The sequence below is a fragment of the Hemitrygon akajei genome, chromosome 27, assembly GCF_048418815.1.
Source record: "Hemitrygon akajei chromosome 27, sHemAka1.3, whole genome shotgun sequence".
Classification (NCBI taxonomy): domain Eukaryota; kingdom Metazoa; phylum Chordata; class Chondrichthyes; order Myliobatiformes; family Dasyatidae; genus Hemitrygon; species Hemitrygon akajei.
In genome coordinates, this window is record NC_133150.1 from 35,146,089 (window position 1) to 35,165,711 (window position 19,623).

General features: G+C 38.6%; 1 protein-coding gene across 3 annotated transcripts in view; it reads right to left on the minus strand.

Annotated features, from left to right (window-relative positions):
- tmcc2 (transmembrane and coiled-coil domain family 2) overlaps positions 1-19,623 on the minus strand; it is a 144,131-nt gene that overhangs the window by 58,449 nt on the left and 66,059 nt on the right. The window contains exons 1-2 of one of the 3 annotated variants that reach the window (XM_073030623.1): positions 7,306-7,490; positions 5,779-5,938 (exon numbers count right to left, since the gene is read on the minus strand). The exons of the other annotated variants lie outside the window; for them this stretch is intronic. Of the exons in view, the coding sequence (XP_072886724.1) occupies positions 5,779-5,844 (66 nt within the window). The 5' untranslated portion in view covers positions 5,845-5,938; positions 7,306-7,490. Of the gene's footprint in view, positions 1-5,778; positions 5,939-7,305; positions 7,491-19,623 lie in introns of those variants that run through there. 3 annotated transcript variants of the gene reach the window in all.

A 19,623-nucleotide genomic window follows, 5' to 3' on the forward strand; every position in this document is an offset into this window, starting at 1 on the left:
GTAGACATTTTACAGAGTTTAGAGATCCTAATACCTCTCACATCCTTGCATCTTAATGGATAAATTCAGAGGTCTAAAATTATGGAGTCTCTGCAAAATCAAAATTACTGTATTAACTTTTCTCCCTCAACTGTGCTCCTAGGGCTGTGTCGTGACACTGAAACAGCAAATGTATGAGCAAATGTATGAATAATGCACAGAATGTTTTGAATTACTCTCAGAGAAAATGTTAAACACAGAAGGAGGCCATTTTGCTAAATGACTCTCTTTGAAAGAGCAGGCCAGTAAGACCCTCCCACCCATTTCTTTCCCAGTGATCCATTTCTGTGCTGTATTACCTACATAAATGCTGTAAGGTGGTTAAGGGATGCTGGCATTAATAGAACTGAAGATGAAGAATTCATTACTGTAGTTGCGTATAGTGCAGATTCATACTGGAATAATACTCGTGCCCCATTTTAACACGGCTAAGTTTCATTTAAGTCTCCCAAGCAAACCTATACTATAGCAGCCTCAGCATCTTGAAGCTTGCAATGAAAAAGGAAAAAAATTATTTCATGATAGTTGAACAATCTGCCGAAGCATTCGATGTCCTAGGACCTAGCTTGTGTTTTAAATCATAAAGTATCTAAGGGAACAGCTATAAAAGTATTTGGATACATAGAGACTGATAAGAGATAGTTAACATGGCTTTGTGTGTGGTTGTGTCCAACCAATCTTAAGAGTTCTTTGAGTAAGTAACCAGGAAAGTTGATGAAGGCAGTGGATTTTGTCTACATGGTCTTTAGCAAGGCCTTTGATAAGGTCCAACATGGGAGGTTGGTCCAAAAGGTTCAGTCACCTTGGCATACAAGATGAGGTAGTAACCTGGCTTCGTGGGAGAAGCCAGAGAGTGGTACCAGATGGTTGTCTCTCTGACTGGAAGCCTGTAACTAAGTGTGTGTTGCCGGGATTGGTGCTGGGTCTGTTGTTGTTTGCCTTCTATACAAACAATCTGGATGATAATGTGATGTACTGGATCAGATAATTTGCAATGACACGAAGATTGAGATGCATAGTGTACAATGGGGAAGGCTATCAAAGCTTCCTGTGGAATCTGGACCAGGTAGGAAAATGGACTGAAAAATGGCAGATGGAATTTAATACAGACAAGTGTGAGATGTTGCACTTTGGGGGGATAACACACGATAGAACTTGCATGCTGAAGGGGATGGCAATAAGGCGTAGAAGAGGGATCTCGGAAAACAGATCCATAATTCATTGAAAGTGATGCCACCGGTAGATAGGATTGTAAAGGGAGGTTTTGGCACATGGGCTTTCATAAATCAAAGTATTGAGTACAGGAATGTAGTTGTTATCTTGAAGTTGTACAAACTTTAAGGCCTAATTTGAAATATTGGGTGCAGGTCTGGGCACCTAACTACAAGACAGATATCAATAAGATTGAAAGAATACAGTGAAAACTTGCAAGGCTGTTGCCAGAACTTGAGGACCTGAGATACAGCGAAAAGTTGAAAAGGTTAGGACTTTCTTCTCTACAACATAGAAGGTTGAGGGGAAATCTGATAGAGGTATACATAATTATGATGAGTGCTAGGTTGATTTCTGGGTACAGAACAGGTAGCAATTAACTGAATGGACTTTGGCCACTAGCCTTCAGATTCAAATATACGTGAAGATTAAACTAAAATGCAGACCACACAGACCAAGAAAGAGGTTCTTAACTGATTGTCTACATATGCATGGATCCAATCAACATCCCATTTCATAGATATGACAGTAATATACACTTATTTTGGGTGTGATGGTAGGAAGATCTATACATTTTGAATTGTTAAAATGTGTAGTACAAGAGGGCACTGTAAATATGGATTTATTTGAATTGTCCTGAATGTTCTTTGATCTTTAGCACGTAAAATGTGTGTAGTGTTGGGCACAGGCAGACCTTCCCCATCTCCCTCCACCTCCCGAAAGAGTCTTCATACGATGCCTGCCTGCTATATCTTGTTTTGTTCAATAAAGAGGCTGCTTCATACCTACTAATACTTTTCCCCGGTGACTTCCATTCATGCAAGGGGTATGGTTAAAGTAAATGCAAACAGGCTTTTTCCACTGAGGTTGGGTGAGACTAGATCATGGGTTAAGGGTGAAAGATGAAATGTTTAAGGGGAACATCAGGAGGAATTTCTTCACTCCAAGGGTGGTGTGAGTGTGGAACAAGCTGCTAGTGGGAGTGGTGGATGCAGATTTGTTTTTAACAGTTAAGAGAAATTTAGATAGGTACATGAACGGGAGGGGTATGGACGGCTACAGTCCAGTGCTGGTTTATGGGACTTGGCAAATTACTAGTTTGGCATGGATTGGATCGATCAACAGACCTGTTTCTGTGCTGTAGTGTTCTATAACTCTACAATATCCAAGGTTTTTGAGAATAAATCAGTTTAAGTATTTAATGATATAATAATACAAGTTTGTATACAAATCTTCCTAGCCACACCCAATAACACTGAAAAATCCCTATAGGTGTGAAAAAAAGACAGAAATCCCCAACAAATCCCCAAATAAATGTACAAAAACACTTCCTTGTCTTGGGAAAAAAAAAGCCACAAGAGGAAAATCTGTAACTGTTTATCTTGCATAAACGATCTGTGTATGTTTCCCAACAAAAAGGCAGTATTCATCATTAAGGACTCTTTTCACCTATAACATACCTTCTTCTCATTTCTACCATTAAGGAGGAGGTACAGGAGCCTGAAAAGCCACAATTAAAAATTCAGGAACAGCTTCTTCCCCTCTGCCATCAGACCTCTGAATGGATAATGAACCCATTATCCACTACCTCACTATTTTTTTCCTTTTTTTGAGCACATCTACATGAAACGCTGTCATAGGAAAACAGCATCCATCATCAAGGACACCGAACATTCATGTTCTCTTTTTGCGGCTGCCATCAGGAAGAAGGCACAAGAGCCTCAGGACTGACACCACCAGGTTCAGGAACAGTTACTACCCCCTCAACTATCAGGCTCTTGAACCAAAGGGGTAACTTCACCCAACATCACCTGCCCCATCACTGAAATGTTCCCACAACCAATAGATTCACTTTCAAGGACTTTCATCTCATGTTCTCCATATTTATTGTTTATTTATTTATTATTATTATTATTATTATTTCTTTATTTTGTATTTGCACAGCTTGTTGTCTTCTGCACTGCGGTTGAATGCCCAAGTTGGGCAGTCATTCATTAATTCTGTTATGATTATTATTCTATAGAATTATTGACTATGCCCACAAGAAAATGAATCTCAGGGTTGTATAAGGTGACATGTATGTACTTTGATAATAATATTTCCTTTGAACTTTAGTTTTATATTCAATATCTTACTGTAATTTATAGTTTTTTTAAATTACCTATTGCACTATACAACTGCTGTAAAACAACAAATCTCACGTCAGTGATATTAAACCTAATTCTGAACATTTAGTTGAGAATGTCAGAGATCCATATACCTGTAATTACAGTCATGCATTTAGTATATGAATAAACTACTGATGTAAATAAATACAACTTCTGCATGTTAAACAAGTGAACAGCACAACAGATAAATCAGAATACAAAAGACTGAGATTCCCACAGGCACAGACTATGAATTTAAAATGGATTATCGCTTCCACAATATTAAAGCAGATCCACTACTTAAAACAACACCACGGATTTAATACCTTCAACCATAGCGTGAATTAATTGATATACTTCTCCAAGGTCACAGATACAATCGAGTTTAGTTCTACTTGATGTAGTGGGATAGGAGTTCAATTAACAATGTGTTGTTAATGCATAACACTAGTGTATCTTACATAAGGCTGACTTAGCCATCAAGTCTCTTGTGACTGAAAAATGGCAGGCACTACCTCATAACTTCAATGTTATAAGTGAAGTACACATGTACATCTTTCATAAGAGTTCAGAAGAAAAACAGGACAAGCTTTAGTTAAAAAGCTTCACCAAGCAATCATTGTCTATTCTTACTTGAAATAGTTCAAAATCATCTTGCCTTGGCAGAAAAACTTCAGTGAGACTACCAACATTTCAAAACATTACCAACTACAACTTTGGGATATGTGCATACAACATCCTGGTGTTGCAGCCAAATGATTGCTTTTACTGCATAACACAAGCCTCTCCATGATGTTCAGTACGCAAAGTGCAACATTGCGGAGTTTTCCCACCTTTTGCAGTAAGGAATCAAAACAAACATTCTATGCCAGTTTGCAAATCTCACAGAGGATACATCATTATAGTCATAGAGTTCTACAGCACAGAAACAGACCCTTTGGTCTATCTACTCAGTGCTGTACTGTTACTCAGCTTAGTCCCACTCACTTGCATCCAGACCATAGCCATCTTTCACCCTTAACCTAGTCTCACCCAACCTCAGTGGAAAAGGCCTGTTTGTATTATTATTCAATTCAATTGAGTGATGAAACTACAGTGGTCTTCACTAAATAAAAGTTTTTTGTATTTTTCAGAAAGAGGCAGAGAGTGGGTCTTCTTTAAAATTCATTCTCATTTCTCAAAGTACTTTCATATTTTTTCCTTTATAATTTAACCATTAGTTATCTTATTGGGAACTGCATTCCTCAAGACCAATATCCTTTATCGTGTTCCCAGATCTCCTCCTCCTGTTGAAAACGTGACCTAGATCTTTGTATAGTTGCGGCAAAACTTCTACCCCTTTGTATTTCAGTGATAAATAGACTGGAGAGCATTCTATCCCATTAAATGCTTTTTACCAGAGATCACATCCACTGTTCTCTCCTTTATAGATCTAAAGTGGTTGATATCAGATTTGCCATAATGAAATCCATTTGCCACAGTTTTGTCCATTTGTTTGATCTATTAATATGCCTTCATAATTCATTGTGTTCAGATGCACTGACTACAATGATGCTTTTCTTGATATCAGGTATAAATTATAAATGAATAAACAAACATTTTATATGTACAAGTCACAATTGGTAACATAAACTACTGGGCAGAATGAATGGATGATAAAAATATCCGTTGATTATAAAAAAAGATGCGTATGAAGCATCAATTTAATCTCACTTACTAAACAATATCTTTTAAAGTACAGTGGAGCAAAATTTGACTATGGGAATAAAAAAAAAATCACATCAAGAGGATAAACAGCATTTTTGAGAGGAAAAACAACAATGAAATTGATCCCTCCATTTAAAATGAAGAAGCCGTTTCCAACTACCCAGGATCGAAGTTTCAGAACATTTTTTCACACCATTTTTAAACAAAACTATGCCACTGATGATAACAACATGGCTAGAAAAGCAAGACTTGTGAAGAATGCTAACAGATACAGTAATATTAAGAACTGAAAGTACTACATTTAGAAATTGTGCTGAAAAGCAGTCACACAATGAACTGTAATTGAGGCTGGCACTAACAAAGTCAGTCCCTTCACTCGCATTCACAGTTTCTGTATGAAGCTGCGCAGTACCAGAGTTAATGGCAAAATACACAAAAGATGCCATCAGAGTAGATTGAATTGTTGATAGCAATGACATGATAGAGAATGCACTAGAAATGAAACACATGAAACATATCACTGCAAGCCAGCAGAGCAGTGGAAACTTACTATCATGTGAAACTAAATCATAGAAACCAACAATGAGCACTTACAGTTCAGACTGCAATGCTGCACAAACACCAAATCAGGGAACTTTTGTTTAAACCTATCTGGGCAATAAGTAATACTCACAAATGTTCCCAGCAGCGAATTAAGGAGAAAAAGTCTTGTGTCTGCAGAGGAATGCTCCATCCCCATTTGCCACCAAACACAAAGTATGGATTCAAGTAAATAGCTGTACTGTGATTCTCAACATCATTGAGTGCGAAGCTCTCAACAAGAGGAATTCCTTCTGCCAGCAGCAGTTAAGGAAAATAAAAGAGGCTGATTTTCTCAAAGCTATAGTGTAACAGCTGATGAATACCACGGCTCATGCTGGTTTAAATAGGGCCATTTTTACAAAGCTTGAAAAACTGCACAGGCACCATCTGCAGCACTCTTCATTTTAAATACAAAACGCATTTAGAGTATATAAACAAACTAATTTCTACTTTCTACTTCAAGTTAATCTCAGCTACCATGACCGCAACAATGGCAATACTGCAATGCAAACCCAAATAAAAATGATCACACATTTGAAGCATGTGTAAGAAGTTCACTGTGACTATAGGAATGAAACATGGCGCTACATAGCATCATCTTTTTATAGACAGGATGGCAATAAGGGGAAACAATGGTGCAAATTGCAGCATTTTGCCCAGTTAGAATTAACTATAAATAACAAACAACATAAATTTTGACCAAGTCATTGTAAGTCAGAACAAGGCAAAGTGGTATTATACGTGATAGTGCAGCTAATGCATCATCATCAATTCATTATGTATCTAACATATTCAGATTCCTAAAGTCCAATTTAAAACTAAATACTAATTGTTATAATTGTACGCTAGAAAATTTCAAAGCAGCATCAAATCACATGCTTCATTGTCCTTGGATTATGGTGACTCAGTTAAGCCCATGTGTGGGGCACAGTAGATCTTAAACAGCATGAAAGTGGCAGTATGTTTTGCTGATGGGATAATTCCCAATGTTTTTCCTATTTATGGCAGTCAAGTTGGTCTATCAATAGTCAAATATTATGAAGAACAAAATGGCAACACCATCAAAAATAAATCTTTACATTCCACATTCATAAGAATTCAAAGTAACTTTTAATGTTGAAGTCCAAACTCCCACCATAATGCAGAAAACCACTAAACACATTTTTATGGCCATTTTCTAATTTACTCTTCAAGTACAATGGTTTAGCCCAAATTTATGTTGTCTACTCCTTGAACTTTCTTCCAAGTTCATTTACAATACCTCGAATTATCAAAACATATGGCATTATGTTTTTCGTTAAGACTGGCCAAGAGATTTTTAAGATAACACACAAAACTATAGTAGACTTCTTTACAAACTGTGGCAAGTTCTCTATTTAATGACACATCAATTTATCTGGATATCAATACCCCTTCAGCAATGCAATTGGGGCCTGTGAAAGCAGACATTCATTTTTAATTGGCACCGAAGGTGACTTTCTAAGCAAGATTTATTTAAATGTTACATTGACACTTTACAGTGTCTAGTATCTCATAGGATTTCTTATCATATTTTACACATTCCTGAACAAACACAAGTAAATCACACGAAATAGTATTATTCAATTCAAAAGGATACTTCACTACTTTGCCTTGGCATATCATCCTGAAAAAAAAACTGTTAACTCCCCAAATATGTTTCAAGGTTTAGGACTTCAAAGTTCTGTTTTAGCGTACCACCTTCTCCTTATGCTCGCACACAAAAGCAGCAAGTAAATTGAACTTCAAAGAAATCAGAGGTCTCCACACCATGCCTCATGCCATCTGCACTGATCTTTACCTCGGGACTCCACACTTTCTAGTGTTTTATGGTTGTAGCCTTATTGGTCATACAACAAACTTGCAATATGACCCAACCAGGCCAAAAGCGACTGTCACTCAAAGTGCCAGCTGAAGTCAGCCACGGAATCAAATCAGGCAATTAACATCATGGTGCTCTTTTCATTATCAGTGCAATTGTTCTGTCAGGTAGAATCACGATTATAGCGCTACTATACCGCACCTACTTGGCCAGGCTGACACAAATGAATTTAGGAAGAATTTCCAATAAAAGCCAGACCATGAAGGGTTCATCATGGATATGTCCTTCTCCTCCTGCCCCCACCACCACTCCACAACTGTTTACAAAACGCAAAGCACATTTGCTGCAATCAATCTACTAAAATTACACAGTCCTGACACGACTCGGGCATTTAACATAATTGCTCCTGGAGAATGGGGGGGGGGGGGGGCGGGGGTCTCATTTTTGTGGTGGGAAATAGAACATGAAGCAGGTGCATTACAATCACTGGGGAATTCATTCTCTGGGAATTTAAATAAATCAGCAGCTTGCATGGGAAAATGCATAGGATATTAAGCAGGGCTGAAAACACTAGCCTTTTGCTGAATGTGAATTATGCAAAACATTCAGGAAACCTTTATGCTTTGTTATGTAAAAATTAAGTAAAAATAAATTGAAGCCCTACGCTTCACTAAACTACATGAATTCAGCAAAGGAGTTTATATATCGCACCAAAAATTGTTACAAGCACAGAATACTGAAAAGCTAAACTAATATTAACAAATGTGAAACAAGGAACAATATGGACATGCAAGTTATTGAATGAGTCAGTCCATTGGCTGAGCTTCATCATGTAATAAGATCAGGTCTTACTAACATCACAGATTCAAGGTTTGGGCATTTAATTACTTGTAATAAAGGAGCATATACTTCAATATAAACACAGAAACATTTAAAGAATTAGTCAATGTATTCTGATGTTATCAGATGTCACACATTTATAGGATCCCCTTCAGCTATTAACTACTGACATATGCTCTGACTAAAAACATGAATATAATCCAGTATATTATATGAGGTACTTTATTAGGTACATCTGTTCATTAATGCAAATATCTAAATCAGCCAATCACATGGCAGCAACTAAATGCATAAAAGGATGCAGATATGGTCAAGAAGTTCATTTGCTGTTCAGACCAAACATCAGAATATCAGAAGAAAAGTGATCTAAGTGACTTTGACCATGGAATGATTGTTGGTGCCAGACAGGGTGGTTTGAGTTTCTTAGAGATTGCTGATCACACACAACAACAGTCTCTGGAGTTTACAGTGAACAATGTGACAAACAAAAAAAAACATCCAGTGAGTGGCAGTTCTGTGGGCAAAAAGGCCCTGTTAATGAGAGGTCAGAGGAGAATGGCCAGACTGGTTCAAACCAATAGGAAGGTGACAGCAACACAAATAACCACGCATTACAACAATGGTATGTAGGAAAACATCCTGAACACTTTGAACTTTGATTTGGATGGGCTACTGCAGCAGAAGACCACAAACATAAACTCAGAGGCCACTTTATTAAGTATATCAGTATTGTCTTGAATTATATATAACATTTCTAGCCAATACTAATACAAACTATGGCTAAAGGACAAACAGTTAACACTCCCCTATATTTACATGATACTCAATGAAATTGTTTTTTAAGTTTTCACAAGATCTCAGGCTCAATAGAGCAACCGTAATTCAGCTCTACTCTGCGTACAAGCAGAAATGATAACTAGTCTGCCTGTCTATGCGTGAACACCAGAGCGGTTCAAAGGCTTCCACTCTAGGCTTATTGGGCACAGGACATCTGTTGATCTATGCAGAAATAGAAGGAATATCCCAAACTGGAACAGAGATTAGTTTAACATATCAATAATAATTGGAACAAAATCTTACAGATATTGTAAACCCAAGCCTATATCCACACCACGCCAGATAAATCCGTAACCAAAGCTTTTTCTCTTCGTTTTTACCCTCCGTCCACACTAAAACGGCATTTTCATCCCCCGAAAATTGAGCTTTTTAGAAATGCTTTCCAGGGTGGGTTATGTTTGAAAACGCTGCTCGGGCAGATCAGTGTGGACAGCGTAACCGGAGACTTTTTAAAACGCTATCAGACGGCAGCTATTTCATTGTTTTCTTGAATGCAACCTAACAATTTCAGAACAGACGGCAAAGAGACTGAAGCCAGAAGAGTTAGGAATGTACTCACCAAATACTTTGACCCATAACTTACTGAATAAATAAGTATACTGTACTCACTTTGCCCGGTTTTCTGTCCTTGCTCGTATGAAGGTGGTTTACCTATTTATGCAAGTACTTCTCTGACAATAGATATGTAACAGCCTAATGTAACATTGTATGGAAATACAAGATAACACTGACGCAGACATGTTTTATACATTTAACAAGGTGCTTTATTAATGCAACAGAGTTAGTCAGTTTTTCAATGTTCGTCGTCAGCCAGGTCAATCTGTCATTGAACTCCCTGTCGGTTGCCGCCGTACACTCCAGTATTTGTTTTTTTTAGTTTTAAGTTCTCCTGCGTGAGAGCCAACAGCTGTCCGCCGTTTTAAGTTTTTCTAGTCTGTAACCACACAAACGCGCACTTTTACGGCGAGATTCGACACCAAACATGTCTCTTGTTTTCGGTAGATGTGTCCTGCGCATGTGCAGCAGGAGGAGATTCGCTGAAATCTCCGCTTCAGTGTGGATAGAGATACTTTCAAAAACGCATAGTGTGGACGCCTATCGTTTTTACACGAAACCGACGTTTTCAAAATTATCCAGTCTAGTGTGGATGTAGCCTAAAACATTAGTATAAAATGCAGGAAATAGTCAGCAAGTCAGGCAGGATCTGTTGTAAGTGATTCACATTAACATGTGGATGAAACTGCATCGGAACATGGGCCTAAGACCACAACCTATAGACTCACTATCAACGATTCTACAACTCCTCTTCTCAGTATTATTTACCTGTGATACAGCGCAGAAAAGGCCCTCCCAGCCCTTCGAGCTGTGCTGCTCAGCAATCCCCAATTTAACCCTAGCCTAATCATGGGACAATTTACAAAGACCAATTAACCTAGCATCAGTACATCTTTGGACTGTAGGAAAAAACTGGAGCATGCAGAGGAAATCCACTTGGTCACTGGGAGAATGCACAAATCCCTGACAGACAGTGGCGGGAATTGAACCCAGGTCACTGGTACTGTAAATCATTATGTTAGTCACTACGCCACCGCACCGCCCCAATTTATTTATCTGGTATTTGCACAGCATCTTCTTTTGTACACGGGTTGCCTGTCAGTCTCTGTGTGCGGTTTTTCATTGATTCTGATATAATGTGAATGCCTCCAAGAAAATGAATCCTGGGGTAGAATATGGTGACATATACAGACTTTGAGAATAAATTTAATTTTTTAAAAAAAACTTTGAGCTTTGGTCTAAACCACACAGCAGAATTCTATTTATGGTTTAAAGGTTGAAGAACCCTGAAAAATCTCTGAACTCCAAAGGACAAAAAAAAAGTACATCTCAGAGGAAAATAGTTCGAGGAGAAGAGAATATATTGACAAAAGGAGATAAAGTAAGAGTGAATTATAAGTATCAGTAAAAATCAACTGGGCTGGAGGCTGAATCACTATTTAAAATTTATAAGATTTTGCATATTCATTGGTACATTGAGCCAAAAGTCATGTGTAAAAACCTATAATACCATAAATGCTAGCAATATGAAATAAAATATAAAATATTATAAATGGGATAGGCAGCATCTGCAGGAAAAGGAAAAGAATGTTTGAGGTCAGTGATCTTTGAACTTAACACAGAAGATCAGAGAAAGAGGAAGGAAACTTGTATGATCTGGCCAGCTGACTGTGATCACCAGCTTTGGTAGATTCCAAATCAAAGACAAGAGGAGAAATAAAATATTTATGATGATCAATGGAATAAAAAATAAAAATGCTGAACAGAATAACTTCATGGTGGGAATTCTTATAAACTAACTTTTTAAGCATCTTGGACTCCAGTCTGTGCATTTCCTTCTCTCTTGTGATAACACAATTTAACATTGCCAGCCCAACTCAAAAATCAGATTTATTATCACTATCTTATGAAATTTGGTTGTAGTTGCAGTATAGACACAAAATAACTATATATTACATAGTAAGTAAACAGCATAGACACAATTAAATGAGGTAGTTTTCATAGGCTATTCAGAAATCTGATGGAGGGGTTAGAACTGTTCCTGAATCATTGAGAGTGGGCCTTTAGGCTCCTGCACCTACACCCCTAAGGTAGTAATGAGAAGAGGGCATGCCCCAGATGATGGGTATCCTTACTGATGCAGCTTTCTTGAGACAATATCAGTTATGTCCTTGATGATGGGGAGGTCTGTACCTGTGATGAAGCTGGCTGACTCTATAACCCTCTGCAGCCTCTTGTGATCCTGTGCATTGGATCCTCTACACCAGGCTGTGTCGCAACTCATCAGAATGCTCACCATGGCACATTAATAAAGATTTGCAAGTCTTTGGTGACATCCCAAATCTCCTCCAACTCCCCAAAAAAAAATGGAGCCACAGGTTAGTAGTGAACTTTAGTGGAAACTCCTAATCTACGGCCCTAACAAATTATGCACTAAGAACCATAACGGAGTATTTCACCCTTGAGTCATGCAGATAACTGCAAGAACTTTAAAAAAAAGGTCAGGTTTTGAAGGCCAAAATTCTTAACAACAATGCTAGGGGTTTCCCCATTGTTCAGGTGAACTATGTGGGAATTAGCTTTGCGCGAATTCTAACAATGAACAGATGCTTCACAACTAAAAAATTCATAGATACCATAGCAATCTGTTCAAGTTTTTTCAAAAAAACTGGTGCCACTTCTAAAAAGTATGACAGAACAGTGATTTTACTGTGAAGACCATTTTAAACCGACAAGAGCAAAAACCTATTATTTGTTGCATTGCAAGCTATTTTAGAAATTGAACCAAATGTTCAGTTTCAAAGAAGCTCCAACACTTGGAAAAGTTTATTGGATTTGTGTTCAACATACCTACAAAGCCTCCATTGCATCATGCTGGGTAAATCAGTGCAGTGAAAGCTTTAATCCAATCTTCGATTAAATTAGTTCATCTCAGATTTAATTACATAAGAACAACTCTGCAACTCCATGCTAAATGTTGTTGTCTTATTTATCCATTCTTGGAACATCAACATCAGTATGGCTAGCATTTATTCAGCACCACTGTTTGCCCCAGAGAAAGTCGTTTGGTCAGCTATCATTTCAGATGGTTGAGAGTCTGGAAACACCTAAGGTGGAGGGACAGCAAGTTTCCTTCTTTGTGGGATACAAATGAACTACCCGAGTTTTTTTTGTCAAAGCATCTGGCAGCTTTGAAAATTAAGAACAAAATACTGGAAATCAGAACGAGTAATACTCATCAAGTCAAACAGCATTCATAAAGTTAACAGAACTCTTGTTTCAGGTTGAAAAGTGTACTGTATGGCCTACAGTATAATAAGGGACTACTTTATGTTTTAGTAACACGTCATTGAATGCGCTATTAGGCGCCTATTGAGCATGCGCTTTTAGGCACCTATTGATCTGTACGTGTGTGCAGAGATCGGTTTATGCCAGTAAAGAACCATGAAACCTAGCTCCCGTCTCCAGCGTCTTTATTAATAGCATTGTTGTGTAACCAGCACAATCACAACCACATACACAACAAAAACCTTCGGTCAAAACCCTTAATAGTTAACATTAATCAATTTGCTTGGAGGTGGCTTTGTGAATTTGACCTCTTTGATAAAAGATGTGAAAAATATTCAGCAAATCAGGTGCTACCTATGCAAAAAGAAACTTTAATTGCATCAACTGAGATTAGGGGAAATTAGTGGAAATGACAATAAATGTTGGTGTTTGAAAAGGAACCTGGAGATCGAAACATGAAAATGTTCCTTCAATATGAGATGAAAAAGTAGCTTTCAGAAACAGTAAAAGATGTAAAGTTACTTGTTTCCTCCCTTTTAAAAGATATTGATAGTAATATCGCAATTTTCCTAAAAATGAAGATTAATGCACTTCAAATAAACAGGATATTTTCACTCGGGGTACAAGTGTGGGGAATGGATGCAGCTCAGATGTGTAACATATCCATCATTAATCCTTTGTGTGATCAAATCCTCTTACAATGCTTTTGAGATTCATCCCCCAAGAATCAGTGGTTTGAAATAGATTGCTTATAATTGGCAAGGTGAATCATAAATAAGTTAGCTGTCACAAAGTTGAAAGCCGAATCAACAGGGTGTAGATAGTTGAACCACAACATCCTCAAATGGAAAGCTGAGCTCAGCTGCAAACGTCAAGCTACTTCCCAAAGAAACTGAGCTTTGAATCAGTCGAAAACAACTGCAAATAATGCTGGCTGGCTCTATTTCTCATTGCTGCAGAGCAAAAGGTAAAAATCTATCAGTAAACTGAAATTACCAAGTGCCCTTTCTCAGTGAAGTATTGCAAGAGTTGGCTCAGAACATATGGCAATCTTTATTTTTAAGAAAATTTTCAGAATCAGAATCAAGTTTAATATTACCAGCATATGTCGTGAAATTTGTTGTTGTGCAGTAGCAGTACATTGCAATACAGAGTAATAAAAACTGAATATATAAAATATTATATATGTGTCAAAATGGTTTTTGTGATGTGTCTGGTGTGGTAGTGTAGTGGATAGCGTCTGTCACTTTCACTTTTCGTTTCCACTGCTGGCTAGCAGTCTTGCAAAATTGAGAGCTGAATGTGAGAGTCTCTCCCTGCCAGTACACAGCCTCTCCAACAGCAAGCCTCATGTAGTGCCTCCTCGCTGGCGGCACATGGAAACTGAACTCCTCTCAGACTCAGGCTGAACTACAGATGATGGGGAGGAGGTCTGGCCCCTGCACACGTACGCTTGTGGGAGAGACGAAGGCTACGGGAGTAAACCCAGACAAGCAAATCTGGAGTGCAGCCCCTAAGGCAGCTGGACGTCATTGAAAATATTTCCTGCAGCTCCTACAGCCAAACTGGTGTCAAACTTATTGCTTCATAAGCTTTCCTTTGGACTATACTGCTGAGGCCAAGAGGGGTATCTTGATGACTGGGGATCTCAGGATCTCCATACCTTCTGCCCAGGCTTGAGAGGATGATGATCATCACCCATTGTCCTTGAAGACAGATGGATACCAAAACTTCAGGAACTTCATACACCTTGGTAATTTGATGCACTGGATTGTGGAGAACTTCACATGTTTTAGCCTATCTATCCTTGTGGTTGACATATTGGACATTTCAGTGACTAGATTAGCGACACTTAAAGCAGACTCCTTTGTAACCAACTCCATTAACTTGAAGAGCTATTGGCCTTGTGGGTAGGTGGTGAACATACTTATAGAAATTAGAAGGTGACCTTCACCAAAGAATACCTACCATCAAACTACAGTATTCAAGCCAATTTCTGATTTGGCTGACTCTTCCACAATGTGGATAAAGACGGAACTCTGACTGAATGTCATACAAAGATGAACATGCTGTAAATCGGCTAAATGACAGAAATCCATTGGAAAAGTAGATGATGAAAGCTGCCTCAAAGCCCATCTATGTCGCACATCTGCAGTGATTTTATTATTCCACTTGGTTTTATTGTTCCTCTTCTTTAATCTTTAAGCCATGAATCTATTTATTCACATTTCACCCTTTAAGATAACAGTTACTCATAACCACATACAAATAATTCAACTATTTTCACTTCAGTTATCTGTAAACTCATTCCAAGCTTGAAGTCACTTGAAGTCTGAAAATAAAACAATGAATTCTTCAAATACCATCTTCTATGATTCCTTTAAACTAATTTTACCCTCCAATTACCCATAATACCATTCAAATTATTTTGTCACTTTAAAAAAATTCTCAACTTGTGTATGGCTGGTGAACGGAAACATTATTAGTACGCCCCATAGCCTAAAGTAGCTAAAAATGGAACAAGACATTCTGCTGATGCTGGAAATCGTGCAACATGCACAAAATGCAGGAGGAACTCAGGTCGGGCAGGATTGATGGAAATAAACAGTTGACGTTTTGGGCTAAGACCCTTCATCAGGGCTGGAATGCAAGGGGAAAGACGCCAGAATAAAAAAGTTGACGTGAGGGGAAGGAGGCTGGCTAGAAGACAATAGTTGAAGCCAGGTAGAAAAGGTAAAGGACTGGAGAAGGAATCTGATAGGAGTAGAAAGTGGACCATAAGAGAAAGGGAAGGAGGAGGTGCATTAAGGGGAGGTGATAGGCAGGAGAGAAGAGGTAAGGGGCCAGAGTGGGGAATAGAAGAGGAGAGGGGGAGGGAAACTTTTTTTTAAAAAAAAACCAGAAGAAAGTGGAACAAGTACTCCTTCAGTATGCTACTGCGTTCATTGTAAAGAAGCGTTACTATTTGTAAGTTGCTGCTGTTTTGACTCTGGGCATTTACTCACCAAATGCTGGCATTTGGCAATAAAAGCAGAATCCTACGACTGTTTTTCCTTCATTTGTTGAAACCTGGACTCTGTTTGCCAGACCAGTACTTATTGCCCATCTCTTGGCTGAGAAGGTGGGGGTTGAAACACATTCTTTAATGACTGCAATCTTTCTTTATAAAAGAACTCCTACAATTCTGGGGGCAGTTTCAGGATTTTAATGCAACAATATGACACCTTCAGATTAGGAATTACATGCGAGTTGGAGGGGAACCCGCAAGTGATGAAGGTGTTCTATTAACTGGCTGTCCATTTCACCTGGTCCCTCAACACCACCTCTTTAGTAAAGAAAACACAGCAGTGTCTCAACTTTGAGGAGATTGAGGCCAGTGAGGCTCCCCTCCCCACGACCCACCCCCCAACCAATATTCTAAACAATTTTTTTTTTTAAAAACAGGACCACCATCAAGAGTGTCCTGACCAGCTAGATCACTGTCTGATACAGGAATTGCAAGGCATCTGACCACAAGACCCTACAAAAGGTTGCGAGGACTGCTGAGAGAATCATGCCAGACTCTCTTTCACCCATTTGAAATATTTACCAGTAGCCCTCTGATCCAGCCCACAATCTCTTTGATCACCTACCATCAGGCAAGAGTATCCATATCATTAGGTCAAATACTGTTTGGATGGGAAACAGCTTCTTCCCCCAGGTAGTAAGACTACTGCACCCAGGTCTCACCACATATTAAACTTGTGTCACAAATGAACCTTATTATTTGCCAATTTATTTTTGGCAATATTATTTGAGTTATGTGCAAGTTTTATGCACTGTGTTGTGCACCTTGGTCTGGAGGAACTTTCTTTGGCTGCACACATGTATACTGTTGAAGTGAGAATATACTTGAACTTGATCCTCCTTGGTGGCCTAGGTTTTAGATTTATACAGCTGCTAGCAGAGTAGTCTGAACATTTAACTACAGTGCACTTTCGAGTGGTACAGATTGCAACCAGTGTGGACTGGTGGAGAAGGAAATGAATATTTAAAATGGTGGGTGTGATAACAATCAGGCAGACTACTTTGTCCTGCATGGTATAAAATTTCAATCCCCATCAAGCAAGCAAAAAATGTGTGCCTTTGATTGGTGCTGCAGATGGGGGTAAGGCCTTGGGGTGTCATGAGCTAAGTCAATTGCTGCACATGCAACCATGGCATGTTGAGTTAAGATTCTCATCAAATGGTGACCCACAGGAGAACATGTTGCATGTACCTGGTCACAAGTTTACAGACTGTGACCAATATGATCAGAGGAAGAACACCATGTAAGTTCAACATTTCTCTTAATATTAAACTCTGTGTCAAAGAATCTAACACTGCAAGCCAAGATGAGCATTTTGTGTGTGTTGCTTGGATTTCCAGTATCTGCAGATTTTGTGTTTGTGATAAAAATAAGGATTTTTTTTAAAATGTGCATTACTGCCACCCAGTGGTGCAGATGGACATACCAGTCTGCAGCTCAATCAACACGAACCTTGAATGGATGTGAATCGTTTGTAACTTGCCAAAGATCAAAAAGTTTGCCCAGGCACAGTTTTTCTTTTTCAATCTTCTTATTGAACTTTTCTAGACAAATACAGAGTGGTCATAATAGTACAAAGGGAGTGGGATCACATGGTTGGCAATTAATGCATGTGAGTAGAAACTACAGGTCACACCAATATAATTGACCCCCCCCCAAAACTCTTAATATAGACAAGATACAAGGAAATAAAAAGATGGAAAAAAACCCCCAAAAAAACCAGTTTTTTAAAAACATTAGCAGTGATGAATTTTCAGAGATAACTTTTGTTAAAGTGTTGAAAAATGATCTTGTTTCAGTAATAGAAATGACCGAGTGTTTCTGTGGAGCATATTTTGATAATGTTCAATTGGTTGCTGTGTACTTAGGAATCAATCAATGAATTCAGATGCCAATGTTCTGAATTCCTTTAGTGATGGCCATATATTTTGATCAATATATTATACATAATATATTGGAGTTAAATAACTCCAATAAGGATAGTGACCACATTAACATAGAAAACCTACAGCACAATACAGGCCCTTTGGCCCACAATGCTGTGTATTGCATTAGATGGAAAAACCATGCATCCCAACAGATGGACATCCAAACTCACCCTATCCAAGACACATTTGTATAAAAATACTGCATCACATTACGGCCAACCACATTAAAAAAAAACACTAACCTTCAGAATTAATGTCAATCTTCATATGATAATGGAAAATTAGCCCAGAAGAACTTCATGGCCAGTTTCAATTCATTTTAATAGTTTAAAATAATTTAAGATTTAAAATATGCTCAGATAATATCAGAAACAGAAAACAGGTTATTGATTTCTACCCCAAGCTCAGCTACAAAGAGGGCAATTAAAACTTTCCAACAATTGAAATACACGAAGCACTCATGAAGGCCAATATTACACTTGCATGAAAAAGCTTGTGAACCCATTGCAATTACCTGGTTTTCTGCATTAGTTAGTTATAAAATGTGGTCTGATCTTAATCTAAATCACAATAATAGACAAACACTGTCCGCCTAAACTGATAACACACAAACTTTTGTACTTTTCATCAAACAAGAGAAAATCACAGATGCTGGAAATCCAGGCAACACACTCAAAATGCTGGAGAAACTCAGCAGGCCAGGCAGCATCTATGGAAAAAAGATTTTCTTGATCTTTTCAAGGATTCTCAGTTCCTTGGCCACCATCATCTTATTTTTACTATGCATCTCCATACCCCATCAGAAAGGTCTCAAGGCTCTCTATTTCTTTCTGGTCACAAGACCCAACCAGTTCCCCTCCACACGACTCTGCTCCACCTAGTAGAACTTGTTTTCACTCTAAATAATTTCTTCTTTGGGTCCTCCCACTTCCTTCAAACAAAAGGGGTAGCCATGTGCACTCGCAGCTAAGTGGAACAGTTAATGTTCCACGCCTACATTGGTGAGCGTCCCACACTTTTCCTACGCTACATTGATGACTGCATTGGTGCTGCTTCCTGTACCCATGCTGAACTTGTCACTTTCACTCACTTTGCCTCCAGCTTCCATCCTGTCCTCAAATTCACCTTGTTCATTTCCGATACTTCCCTTCCCCTTCTCGATCTCACTGTCTCGATCTCCAGAGTCACCTTATCCACCAATGTCTATTATAAACCAACAGGCTCTCTCAGCTACCTGGACTATATCACCCTGCTACTTGTAAAAACACCATCTCCTTCTTTCATTTCCTCCATCTCCACCGCATCCGCTCTCAGGATGAGGCTTTTCATCCTAGAACGAAGGAGATGTCCTCCTTTTTCAAAGAAAGGGGCTTTCCTTCCTCCATCATCAATGCTGCCCTCAACCACATCTCTTCCACTTCACGCATGCCTGCTCTTTACCCCGTCCTCCCGCCACCCTACCAGGGGTAGGGTTCTTCTTGTCCTCACCTACCACCTTTTTCCTCCAAATAACGCAGTATGCATTTCTGCCAAATAGTTCAACTTTTGTCTTATCTGTACACAGAACATTGTCCCAGAAAC